The 13898-nt window shown below is 38.5% G+C and overlaps 1 protein-coding gene across 1 annotated transcript; it reads left to right on the top strand.

Annotated features, from left to right (window-relative positions):
* Window positions 7-2493, top strand: LOC109839587 (cytochrome P450 86B1-like). The gene is made up of 2 exons (XM_020408076.1): window positions 7-1092; window positions 1895-2493. The coding sequence occupies exons 1-2, from the start codon at window positions 49-51 to the stop codon at window positions 2264-2266; spliced, it is 1416 nt and encodes a 471-aa protein (XP_020263665.1). The 5' UTR covers window positions 7-48; the 3' UTR covers window positions 2267-2493.

The raw sequence follows: 13898 nt of genomic DNA, 5'->3' as shown, positions 1-13898 counted from the left end.
CTCCGCCAGCGCCGCCACCTTGGCCTTCCTTCATGGCCAGTCATAGGCATGCTCCCCTCCCTCTTCGTCGCCCTCCGAAGTAACAACATGTACGAGTGGCTCACCGACGTGCTCAACAACAAGGGCGGCACCTTCACCTTTCGCGGTCCTTGGTGCAGCAGCCTGCAATGCGTCCTGACTTCAGACCCACGAAACCTCGAACATCTTTTGAAAACAAAGTTCATCAACTTTCCCAAAGGCGAGTATTTTCGCAACACTGTGCGTGACTTTTTAGGTGACGGTATTTTCGGTGCGGACGACGATACATGGAAGCGTCAGAGGAGGACGGCGAGCATAGAGTTTCACTCTGCAGAGTTTCGCGCTCTGACAGCGGGATCTTTATATGAGCTTGTCCATTCAAGACTCATCCCGGTTCTTGAATCAGCACACAGGAAGAATTCTCCCATTGATCTTCAAGATATCCTCTTAAGACTAACTTTTGATAATGTCTGCATTATTGCATTTGGTACTGATCCTGGATGTCTTGCACCTGGATTACCTGACGTACCCTTCGCGCGTGCTTTTGAAGAAGCTACAGAAGCGACGATTATAAGGTTTGTGACCCCGACTACGATATGGAGAACTCTTCGGTTTTTGGATATAGGCAACGAGAGGAAGCTGAAGAGATCGCTGAAGGACGTTGATGAGTTTGCTTACGAGGTTATCAGGACGAGAAAGAAGGAGCTGGAGCGCGAGAGTAAAGAGAGGTCGGACCTCCTGACCGTGTTTATGAGGCACAAGGATGAAGATGGTAATAAGTATTCAGAGAAGTTTTTAAGGGATATATGTGTAAATTTTATTCTGGCAGGCAGAGATACGAGCTCGGTGGCGTTGGCTTGGTTCTTTTGGTTGCTGGAGAAGAGCCCTGAAGTTGAGGAGAAGATTGTTGAAGAGGTAAGAGGGATTGTGAAGGAGAGAAGAGAGGAAATTAATGTTGACGACAATATGAATGTTGTGTTCAAGCCTGAGGAAGTGAAGAGGATGGAGTATTTGCAGGCTGCTCTCTCTGAGGCTCTCAGGTTGTATCCTTCTGTTCCTGTGGATCACAAGGAGGTAAAAATCACTGACATTTTGCACGTAAGAGCATGCAGAGTTGAGCTAGGTTACTATATCCAACCTGCAGATACTATCAGTCCAAGTTAAATGATTCAAACTGCAAATTAAAATTCTAGTCCATAGATATGATCTTATCGAATAAGCGATTTCAAAACAGGGTTTATCCATGCATATAATGAAAAATTAACACTTCAGAATTTTCATAATCTGGCTTACTTACAAACTATGTTCATGTATGTGTTACGTTTATCAGGTCATCTCAATTAGCATGGTGTCTGGAGGTAATTTTCTTTAATATTTAAATAATAGGGTAATATGTCTTCATTTGGTCATAAGATTATCAGGTCAGAATAGGTGCCAGATATATGAAAGGTTCATACTTTTGTGCAACAGAAATAGGGTGATCATACTTGCAGTGTAGTCCAATACCAAATTGACCCCTTAATTATATCAGGATATTAATTTGAATCCAACCACACGCAGTCCTAATGTCCCTAATCATTTACTCAGCTGAGCTGTAACATGCAAGATCAAACAAAATTGCCCATCACTACATGAGTAATAGCTGACTGAGTCTCTGAGTAAAATAAATTCACTACAGTTTTAGTAGAATTCCTTCATGAATCATGCGTGTTGCAGTACAAATTTTCTAACAGGAAAAAAAAAAAACTCTTTCTCAGGACTCCTCATGAAAGGAGGCATTCAAGATACTAACTACATCCTACCTACTAATATCTTTAGTACAAGCACCACTATCATGATTAAGATAAAACTAACATATCCATCTTCAATCGACCAGGTTGTACAAGATGAAGTGTTCCCCGATGGAACTGTACTAAAGAAAGGAACAAAGATCATCTATGCTATCTACTCGATGGGGAGGATGGAGAGCATATGGGGAAAAGACTGCAGAGAGTTCAAACCCGAAAGATGGCTTAAAGACGGAAAATTCATGAGCGAGTCTGCCTACAAATTCACTGCATTCAACGGAGGGCCGAGATTGTGTTTAGGCAAAGATTTCGCCTATTACCAGATGAAGTATGTTGCAGCTTCAATTTTATATCGCTATCATGTGACTGTTGTCAAGAATCATCCAGTGGCACCAAAATTGGCACTTACAATGTACATGAAGCATGGATTGAAGGTGACACTTGAGAAGAGGGTATCATAGTTTCTCAAAGGGGAAAGAGAAAGCTAAGGCAGATAATAATCTTGAAGATAACATAGCTCGAGGATGAACTTTGAGCTCTGTTTCATCTGATATCGCTTATGTTTGTGGAGTGTATTGTTAGGATATGTTGTGTAAATTCTTTCTCTGTAATAGTCTTCAAAGTTCTTTCTTTGACATGATACATGTATGCGGATTGTAGAGTGATATATATATACATGTTGTGCGTAGCGGAGCTCGAAAGCCAAATAGTACACGACAAGACAACGAGAAAGATCACAACCAAACATAAGCACAAATCACAAACACAGCAAGACAACGAATTTTACATGGTTCAGAAATTAAGAGAACACAAATAGGGTTACAAAACTCACCAATAAACCGTCAAACAAATCTCTCTAGATCTCTCACAAATCCTCCAACAATTAATGTACAATCCTCTATCAAAAGCTGCTCAAAAAACGTCCTTTTATAAACCCTAGAAGTCAACGGGTTCCTATTTATATCAAACCCAAACAGAATCCAAACAAGAAACCAAACTATGCAAAAAACACGTCGTAAGACGACTTATCAGTGGGAACAAGTCGACTTAACGGTCTCTATAAGTCGACTTGACCGAGCGCAAAATAACAACTGGAGAGCAGAACGTAAGTCAACTTAACAGTGTCCATAAGTCGACTTGACCGAGACGAAACTGGCAACTGGAGGGCAGAATGTAAGTCGACTCATGCATGAGTCGACTTATGATAGAAAATCCGGTTTTTTCTGCTTCCTTTCTTGAGTTCTCCACAAATCTTCACATCGGTGAAGTTTCTCCCAAAACTGAGCCAACACCAAATCATCCAAATGTCCCACTTGTTACGTCCAGTACGAAGTGGAATCTACCCACGACATCAGACTCAATCCACAACAAGTCGGGAACCTAAACGAGAGCTCAAATAATCTCCTCCCCTCTAAATCAACAAATCCAACCGGCTGTATCGAAAAGACTGTCTACGTATCCTCTTGGCTAAGGAATCAAACCGAACGTAGTTCACCCAAATGACCTCCAAATGCCCTCAACATTGAAGAATGTTAAATAGCTTTAAAAAATGATCAAATTTCACACCTGAAACAATTTTGGTCAACATATCCGCATGGTTATCCTTCGTGTGGATCTTCTCCAATATGACGTCTCCATCATCCAAAACATCACAAACAAAGTGAAATTAACATCAATATGCTTCGTGCATGCATGATAAACCTGGTTTTTCACCAAATAGATAGCCAACATGCTATTATAATATACTCGAAGGGTCTCCTGTGCAATCCCCAAGTCCTCCAACAATTCATACAACCACAAAGCCTCCTTCACAGTAATGTCCTTCAAATCTGATATGATCCTATCGAACTTGTTGATGTACTCCCGGATTGACGAGCCTTCCTCCATTTGTAAGTATACAATTTGGATTTCAAGAAGATCCGATTTGTTAGACTATTCGTCATGAAGGTACTCTCTAACTTTGACCATACACCCGCAGCCATTTCCTCTCCATCTACCAAAAAAGCAACATCCCTCTCAAGGCATAGCATAATCGACGCTCGTGCTTCGAGATCTAACTCTTCCCAATCCTCATTGGACATATCTTTGTGCTTCTTGCTTCTTCTCTTTTCTTACAAAAGTCTTGTGCAATTTCTGTAAAATCAGCGAATTTTTCATCTGCATCCTCCAATAGGAAAAATTATTTTTCCCATTGAATTTTTCAATCTCGTACTTTCTAACTTTAAATGTTTTACTTGTAGACGTTATTCTCCGCTTATATTAATAAAACCACTTCTCTCAGGAATTTTAACAAATACCTTATGTTTACTACACAATAACCAAGCATCACCTCAGATCAGAAATTCTACCACCACCATGCTGAATAAAGGACTCTGATACTAATTGTTGGGAGCGATGAATGCTCACTTAAACACTACGTAAGCTAAATCACCCAGAGAAAGAACAACAAGCAATAATGAATACACAGATAAAACAATAAGTAAATCAGACGAGACAGATTTACGTGGTTCGAAAAACTTGTCTACGTCCACGGGAACCACACAAATAATTTCTTATTTAACCATAAGAAATTACAAACTTGCATAGAGAAGATCTCAAACTTAAGATCTCTCAAATGGATGCTAATCTACACTATAGCTACAGTGTAGATCTCTCTCTTAACTCCTCCTCTTTAATTACTCAACTTCCCCCTCTTTAATTCCTGAGAGCCGGGACAAATGGGAGCTCAAAATCGCAAAGGGAAAATAAATGCCGCCGCCAAGAAGCTCTACTGAGAAACCGCTCAAGCTCAGCTCTCTCTGTCCGCTCAAGCTCCTCTCTCTCTCTCTCTCTCTCTCTCTCTCTCTCTCTCTCTCTCTCTCTCTCTCTCTCTCTCTCTCTGTTCGCTCAAACGAAACAGGCGAGTTCTGCACCTCGCCCGATATAGGTGAGCCTCCTCACCCTACACGCGAGCTTCCACGCCCCACCTTCGCCTGTCCAGCTCTCACCTACAGGCGAGCTCGTCCTCGCCTCCCAAGATTCAAGCGAGCATCCTCCTTTGGGGGATGTCCATTCTCAGGCGCCTGCTCGCCCTCGCCTCCTCACGAAGGTGCGTTCTTCATGAGAGATGATAGAGGAAAAGTTATATCTGCTTTGGCTGAGAAAGTACATGGATTAGGCTTGCCACAATTGTTAGAGGCTATGGCTATCTAAGTGCTTTGAGAGTTGCAAGGAATTTGGAGCTAGAGGCGATTGAGGTTGAATCTGACGCACTCGAGGTAGTGCCAGAGCTGCAAATGGGTGGAAATTAGGCAAAATATTATGGGCATTTTGTGGATGCGGCTACTCAACTAGCTCGGACATTTTGATCCTTCTCTTCTAGTCACATTGGCAGAGCTCGCAATATATGGTAGATGTTGATGTCTGATATCACACAGTCGAGGGGGTTACGGTTCTAGTCTTCGCGCTGGCGGCGAATAGGAAAAGGATGAGAGATAGGGCTGACTCCTCCTCCGACTTTATACCCGATCATTAGACTGGAATTCCTAATCCTTCTGCGCAAACAAGGAGAAACCCGTGGGAGAGAGGGGCTCATTTCTCCCGTGGTACTTCCGACGGTCAAGTTAACTAGTGAGCTTGAGTGGGGTTTGAGGGAGAGTCCCTGGGCCATTGAGGTCCTTAGAGGATACTCTTTGAGAGATATTAGCTTTTTTCACAAAGGTAAAAATCAGAGCTTTAGTGAAGTAGCCGCAGAAAAGATATACCTCTCCCTCCTTTTACCTTCTTTCCTCCCTTTTATAGCCCGTCGCCTCTGAGAGTTTGACCATTTGGCTTTGACTATGCACAGGAGGCGGTTGGGGGGTGAGCAGGCAGACTGTTGAGTCGTCATTCTCCGTCCAGATATCGGCTGGCAATTGGAAGGAAAGTCATTTAAGTATAGGAAAGAAATGTCTGCTTAGTATCCTGGATTTGACAGATGTGACAGGACAAAGGATAAGCCAGCTGCTTGGTCGTCCTTCCCCCCTCCAGATGGAGGCTAGTGATTGGAGGGGGAGTCATTCGAGGCCAGGGGAGCATCATGGCGATCCCTGGGAAATGACCTGTGAGTAGAATAAGCGGCTTAGGTACGTGATTTGTCAGAGCGGAGATCTTAATGGGACTGATCAATGCTATAGCGCCGATTGACATCTGAAGCGAGCTTAGCTGGATCTCATCCCCTTAGTAGAGGTGGGTTGGTTCGTGAGTTGTCTTTATGATTTCTCGACCCGACAGCCGAGTGAGCTTCGGGTCGAGTGTATGGTCGAGACGTCTGCTCGAGGAGTCGTCTTAATTACGGGGATCGACTGATCCCGTACTTCGAGTCGGTAATGATGACCCTTGGTCAAAAAATGACTCGTCTGTTCGGTTGGCCGATAGACTTGCCCTTGGCTGGGCTTTTGGGCCTCTAAGCTGGTTTGGACCATGGTTTTTTTAAGCTTATACAAACAATCTTTTGGTATCTTCATCTTTAGATGGTAAATTACCATAACAGTAGATTACGCTCCGGCTCAACACGATCTTCGCATTTCTAATTCTGTGCATTGGTCAAAGATGATTCCTAACTTTTTGATTGCCAGTTTGGAGATAAACTGTGTACTCGTTGATTTAGTTTAATGAAAAATTCTTTATTTCCATAATAAAAAAAACTTTTTACAAGGACATAATTATGAATTAGGAAATGTTTGCAGCAAAAAATTTTTGTTATCTGCAAACTAGAGAAATAATTCTGCGCAAATAAGAGGCTAACCAGAAATTTGATGGAATTTACATGAAAGATTTTACCAGCTAATGGTTGCAAAGTGTTGCAAACAGTAACTCTAAAGAACATAGAATCTATGTGGGAAATGCAGTGCATTTTTAATTCAAAATGGAAAATATCTCCGTTCCTCTCGATATTGCATTCATTCATGCAATTGAAGAGACGAGTATATATGTTTACGTAAGCTAGTCTTTAAGTACTGGAAGGCTACTTAAATGAGAGTTATATTTTCTATGTAGAACCTATTGCGGATATACTCACGAAGAAACCGGATAACCAAAAGCTCAAACAGGGGCTCAACAGAAGAAAATAATTTACAATGAAGAACGAGTCATATATCCCAAACCGTACGTCCAAATTGGCCTAATTATATATGTAAATCGGGTAATTTTTTGAGATGGAATCAGCCAAACCATCTGTTGTTCAGTTTGCCGCCGTCTATTTTGTGAAATTCCCTCCAGATTGAGAGATATCATAGTTTTTGTTAGTTTTTTACTATTTTAGGTAATGTTTTAGGTGTATGTTTACTATTTTAGGTAATGTTTTAGGTGTCTGTTCTGATTAGGAAACAAATCCGATTTGATTCCAAATTTGAACGTTTTGCTTCCCCAGCCATAGATAATATTTTAAGGAGAGTTTTGTACTTTTTATTGTTGGTAAAGTTCGGGTTCTAGTAGGAGCCTTATTTATTTTCTATTTAAGTAGGAGATTGTAATCTCTAGAGGCATAACTTTTCATCAATAATTTTCTTTTTAATATTTTCTTCATAATTTTGAATTTTTTCGTGGATTTGGAGATAGTTCTTATGTGGTTCAAAGAACAAACCTGTGAGTGGGGGCCACTGACGCGTGACTCTTTTCCAGCCTCCCACACCCGATAGCCAACAAGCCGGCCCACCTGAATATTGGAATATTGCAGCTATATATATAGCTGCTTAATCGGTTCTTATAAGGTTAGCGGGCAAAGACGAAAATTGACAGAGCGACAAGCTGTGCAAAATTGTTAGGGGCGGAAAAAAAGTCAGAGGCGGCTGCAGAGAGCAGGTGCGAAGGAGAAGAAGAAAAGTGTGGCTGCGGGAGAAAAAGTCAGCGGCTTTCTTTGGCTTCGTTCAAACAGGCTTTTGTGCTTTTGAGAGAGATAATTGTGTGAGGGTTTAGATTGAGTGATTGCAAACCCTAGTTATATTTTCTCTCTCTAATTGTAGATTCCCCCCTACTTGCCCCGTGGACATAGGCAAATTGTCGAACCACGTAAAACTTGTGTGATTTGCTGTTTGTGGCCATTGTAATAGTTTATTAGGTTCTTTCGACAAGTCAGTCCTAGAACTGATGAGAGGAAGAGCTGCTATCCCACTTTGTTGAGATATTCGCTTCAGATTATTGTTTCCTTGGTGAGACAGGAATTCTTTTTGATATTTCTCTCTTATTGTGCACCAGAAACTCTGCCGAAATTTTAGCTGCGCGCAACACAACCGTTGGTAAATTCTGAGGTTTTCACTTCCGTGCTATGTTAATTTTTCTTAACACTCTCTTTCACATGTTCCCCTATAATATATGCTATTTATACCCAAATAGTCTCTTAACAACAAATAGAAAATTCATTCCTAGAGTTAAACAATAACACTTGATTTTTCTACACAATGTTACTCTGTCTCCCGCATTATCTGCTTACTGGAGGGTAAACAGAGGTTACTTGCTCAAAAGTACGTAATCTAACCCTCAAACGATTTATTTAACTACAAAGATGTCAAAACATTTTATCAGGAATTTGACCGGAACGTTGAGCGGTTTAATTAACTCCCAACAAAATTAACGAAGACAACAGCGTATTTTTGTACTAAAAACTTTTAAAAACCAACTCATGCGGAATTCAAACCTCAGCGCCGCACTCAAATTATAAACAGGTCGGACTTTTTCCCTGACTAATCAATACCAAATCTTGATGATAATATATCTTTTTTGAAATATAAGAACAAAAGCCCACGATGATTAAATCGCGAAATTATAAAGGTGAAACGAACTAAATTCCCCAACACTGACATGAGACATTATTCCCAGTATTTCTCACGTGTATGTAACTCTTCAGGAGAAAGCAAACGCAGGAGTTTATTCTCTGACTTCCATCCAATTAATCCCATGATTAAGGCACTAAAACTTTGCTAACGACGTGCGCATCTTTAATTAGTTTGGTTTGTGAGGATCAGAATCCTTAACGAAAAGCGCCTAACTTGGTAATCGAAGAGAAAACAGAACAACCAAGTCCTAATCATTATATATTGAGCTCGAGTGCATTACTATCAAATTACTACTAGTTCAACTAATGGGCTCCAAAACCAAAGGGAAAAAGAGGATGTCCTCCTGCTTTCGCTCTTGTTTCTGTGGTACTCCGGTCTCCGATGACACAATGTCTGATCACGATCAACATCAGTCGAGGAAGAAGGTTGCGCCGCTCGAAGAAAGAAACGCTGAAATTGTCGAGAACGGGCTGAATGTGCCCGCGAAAAATATTGACAGAGCAGAGAAGAGAAGCGGCGATAGCAAGATACAGGGCTGGCTCGTTCTGACCGCGGTGGCGTTCGCGATGATGACTGCGGATTCTCGCTTGCTCACTGTTTCGTGTCTTTGCGCTTGGTTCGATATATTTCTCGCCTTGTTTCAGCGCAAACCTGCAGGTGAAAAAAGAGTACTTCAGTTGAGTTGTCGGAGAGAAATGGGAGTAGTAATATTTTGTCTCAACAGTTAGCGGCTAAGGGATGGGCCAACTTTGTTTCATATTTTGTTGGAGAGAAATCGGAAAATTACTACTTTTGTATTGCCACTAAAAAAAATTGTATCAGGTCCATCCTCAGAAAGTGTTACATTCAATTAATTGAGTTCATTGACATGATCATGCGGTTAGGATTCTAGGTGTTAAAATAGTGGAATGCCAGAAAATTTAAAAAAGAATTGTATACTTAAAATAGAAAGTTGGAGGCAAATAACTCTGTTCGAAGCTTTTGAAGTAAATTGGTGCTAAACTCTATTTAAGGTCACATTTGGTACGAGGGAACGGGTGGGAATAGAATGCTTATTCCCACTTCTCATTCCTGCATACCAAATATGTCATCTTTTATAAAGCTAGATTGCACATTCTCACTTCTAGTGGGAATGAGCATTCCCAACAAGTTGGTAGGGAATAGACATTCCCACTTAAATGGGAATGAAAAACTAAATTACATACCAAATACGCCATGATTTCTTATTAATTACATAAACTAAAAGTAAAATAAATTTTTATTTCTCACTTCATTATCTAATCGCACCCAAGCATGAGAACGGAAATGAGCATTCCATTCTCACACTCATTCCATTCCATTCCCCATCTTTTTCCATTCTCACTTGATTCGATTTCCGCGTACCAACTAAGGAGTAAGCGATTTGGATCCTCTACTACAAAAAGTGGTGGAGAGGACCGCTACTTTTAATCCTAACTGTTAGAATCCAGTAGATGATTGTGATGCATTCTAAATCTAATACTCACCACACCTATGTATTGCAACCATTCCTAATTTACATTCAAAGAAAAAAATCATAACCACCTATTAGATAATCAATGATTGTGATTAAGTAGTGATCACTCCGCTACTTTTTTGATAGTAAAAAGGATCTGTATCCCTATTTAAGATCCACTAATTTACTCACTATTAGACCACATTAACATATACTTCCGAGCATTTAGCAACATGAATTAACTTTTCTCAGTGAACCCACAAATTTGAAAACTATGATTTATTTGTCCTAAAAGAAAAATCGAAAAATAAAAAACAGCTACAGAAAAATTAAAAATTAGAAAAAAATATAAAAACAAAAAAATACAGAAAGATTTGCTTAAATTTTGAAAGTGCAAACAGCGCCCTGAAAGATCTGAAAATCAACGGCCCCCAAAATTCATAAAGAACAAATTAACATCACTCAAAAAGTCCACATGCAAACAGCCCCTCCATAAATTTTAAAACTTGCAAACAGGCCTTTAAATTCAAAAAATTACAAACAATTCCCTTAATAATCCAAAATTACAAAAAACAGCAGGGAGTACTAAAAAAATAAAAAACCCCTTAAAATTTTCAAAATTGCAAACAGCCCCTAAAATTTCTAAAAAGTAGATGTGCATAAATTTAGATTTTTCATGGGTTGTTTGTAAGTTTTATTTTTTTTGGGGAACTTCTTGCAATTTTTTGTTATTCACAGGGCCACTTGTATTGTTTGGAACTTTTAACAGCGATTTTTTTTTTATAATTTTTAGATTTTTCAAAGAGTTGTTGTATTTTTCAAATGTTTCAAGGGGTTTGTAATTTTCAAATAAGGGGTTGTTTTCAATATTTAGATTTTCTAGGGGTTCTTTGCATTTTGTGGTGAAATTTTTATATTTTTAAGATTTTAATTTTTGATAGTTGAAGATTATTTGTAATGTTTAGATTTTCTGTTGAAGCAAAAAATATCACAGTTTTGGGGTTAATCTGAAAATAGAGGCGATTTAGGGAGACATATGAAAAAATAAAATTCCTTTTTTTTATATTGTTACTACGCTAGTGATATTTTTATCCATGGAAAATTATGGGATAACGGCGTAACTCCTTATAAGGGGTTAAGGGAAAAAATAAAAATGTTCAGGGATTTTTTTGAAGTTTCTAAACTTATTGGGGATCTAGTGTTCTTTATTTCAAAGGAATGAAGCAATGGAACCTGGTTTGGAAGCCAAACTTATAACCTCGGATCAAACACTTCATATGGCTTGTGATGCACAATAAGGTGCTTACAAGGGAGGTATGCTTTCAAAGGAATATTACTTCTTCAGCAACTTGTCTGCGTTGTGGTTTTGCTGCAGAAAACATCCTGCATCTGTTAAGGGATTGTAATTCCTCTCTTTCCATCTGGTCCTACTGGTTGAATGGCAGAAAACATCCTGCATCTGTTAAGGGATTGTAATTCCTCTCTTTCCATCTGGTCCTACTGGTTGAATGGATGGAGATTGGAACAGTTTACTGCTCAATTGTAATTCCTCTCTTTCCATCTGGTCCTACTGGTTGAATGGATGGAGATTGGAACAGTTTACTGCTCATGACTTGAAGGATTGGTTGCGGTTTAACCTATCCAACTCAAACTTTCTTGTCAGCAACAACATCCCTTGGAATGAGTTATTTGGTTTTGTGTGTTGGTACATATGGAAGTGGCGAAATGGTTCTATTTTTTACACCCGATTTTGTTTGGCCGTCTAATGCCTTTTGTATTATCATGTCCAATGTTTTGGAGTATAGATGTCTACGAGGGGTAGCCTAGGGCTATTATTGTATGATCTTAGCGGTCCATGACCGCTCAAACACACCAAAAAAAAAAAAGGAATGAAGCAATGATTTGAATCTTTTCGGATGTCAAAACCTAAGAGACCATTACCTTTAATTACAATCATTGATGGTTTAATGTGTAACTACTACTACGATTTATCTTCTTAAATGTAAAATAGAAAGAGCACAATTTATGATAAATGTGATATTTGATACAAATCATAATCCTCGACAAGCATAAAGCAACCCGAGTCCCAATCCTGCTCCAAAATGAATATGAAAAAAAAAAATAAGGAAATAAACAACTGAACCTTATGCTGCTCGATTGTGAATTTGAAAGAAAAAACTAGGGCTGGGCATATTCGGATCGGGTCGGTTTTAAGCCTAATGCGCATTCAATCCGAATTTTTCGGATTCTCAAAACTCTCATCTAGATCCAGATTTTTCCCCTTCATCTGAATATTCGGCCCAACCGAAATTCGGATCGGTTTTGGTTTTGGGCCGAATTAATTTCATTTTACAAAAATCTGCCCACGCCTGAGATCATTGCCTATTTATTTCTGATGAAGTATCATTATTTGTCTATTTTGTCTACTTAATTTTTTTCCCCCAAACAATGAAATGTGGAGCTTGTTTGAAGTAACACCATTGCCACAGCTAACAAAAAAACTAGAATCAGTGAAATGAGCGCAAACCATATCAACAAGTATATACCATACCACAATAATAAACTGGGATCAGCGGTGTTGTGGTGTGGGAGAAATATATTTTAAGAACTGGGAGAAGAGAATTACCTTGGACTTCGATTAAAAGGGCAGAGAGAACTGGGAGAAATGTATTTTGAGAATTCGGGTTAGGGATCCTGGGATCGGCGGTGTTGTGGTGTGGGACTGGGAGAAATTGAGATAGGGTTAGGAATTTTTCAGTATTTATATTAGAAAATTCGGTTCTGTTTTTTTCGGGCGGTTCAGGTGTTCAAACCGGATCCAGACTGGTTTAATTTGGTTCGGACGGTTTAGAGTCTTCTTCTCATCCATTTAATCCGGTTCGGTTAACCGGCCCGCTTTTTCGGACGGTTTTTTAGGTTGAACCGGTTTTTTTTTGTTTTTGCCCACCCTTAGAAAAAACAACCCCTACTTCTGCCGGAAGTTGGATCAAAATATTCCCAAAACTCTATATGTATCGTGCTATAAAATGTACTAGTGTTTTTGCCCGTGCTAAGCACAGTCTTTCCACCAAATCACGGTCTTTCAGCCATATTCCGAATCTATGCTCATTTTCAATCTTTCATTTACGAAAAGAATTTTCAAAAGCCATAGACATACATAAATAAAAATATCAATTGTCAAGTGTGTATATCATTTGTATCTTATTTATGTGGTTAGAACTTTATATCTTATCGCCTAAATAATATATATCTAATAGTTAATTTTTTTAATATTTGAATAAATATATTAAAAATTATGTAGTTTTTATATTTATATATTTTATCTATAACAATTATTTTTAAAATAGTAAATTACGAATTTCAAAAACTAAAAATAGAATCTGGGGGATACACATACCTATCAACATACCTATAATATTATATCATAAAAATTATCCTACCTATCACCAAATTTGTGAAAATTTTCCAACAATGCAAAACTTATTTAAAAATCCAAAAAATTCACACTCATACACAAAATTGTAGTAAGCTTCTTCTTCCCAAAATTTATGGTTTGAAATATTTATTTAAAACTTTTTTATCTATATGAATGAGGTTTGTAATATTTAATTTCAAAATTAAAAAATCCAAAAATTTTACATTAAAAAATTTTCTACCTGTCACCAAATTAAATAATAATTTCTACTTACCAAAACATCTTTAAAAACTCATTCCTTTCCGACTTATACACATATTTGTAGTAGAATTCTTTCCACAAAATTTTTAGTTTTTAAAATCTATCTAAATAATAAGTTTTGATTTTATGTTTTTATTTTGAAGATTTGTATA

Source organism: Asparagus officinalis, chromosome 4, assembly GCF_001876935.1.
Source record: "Asparagus officinalis chromosome 4, Aspof.V1, whole genome shotgun sequence".
Taxonomy (NCBI): Eukaryota; Viridiplantae; Streptophyta; class Magnoliopsida; order Asparagales; family Asparagaceae; genus Asparagus; species Asparagus officinalis.
Note: the sequence above shows the minus strand (reverse complement) of the source record. Positions and strands in the feature narration are given on the sequence as shown.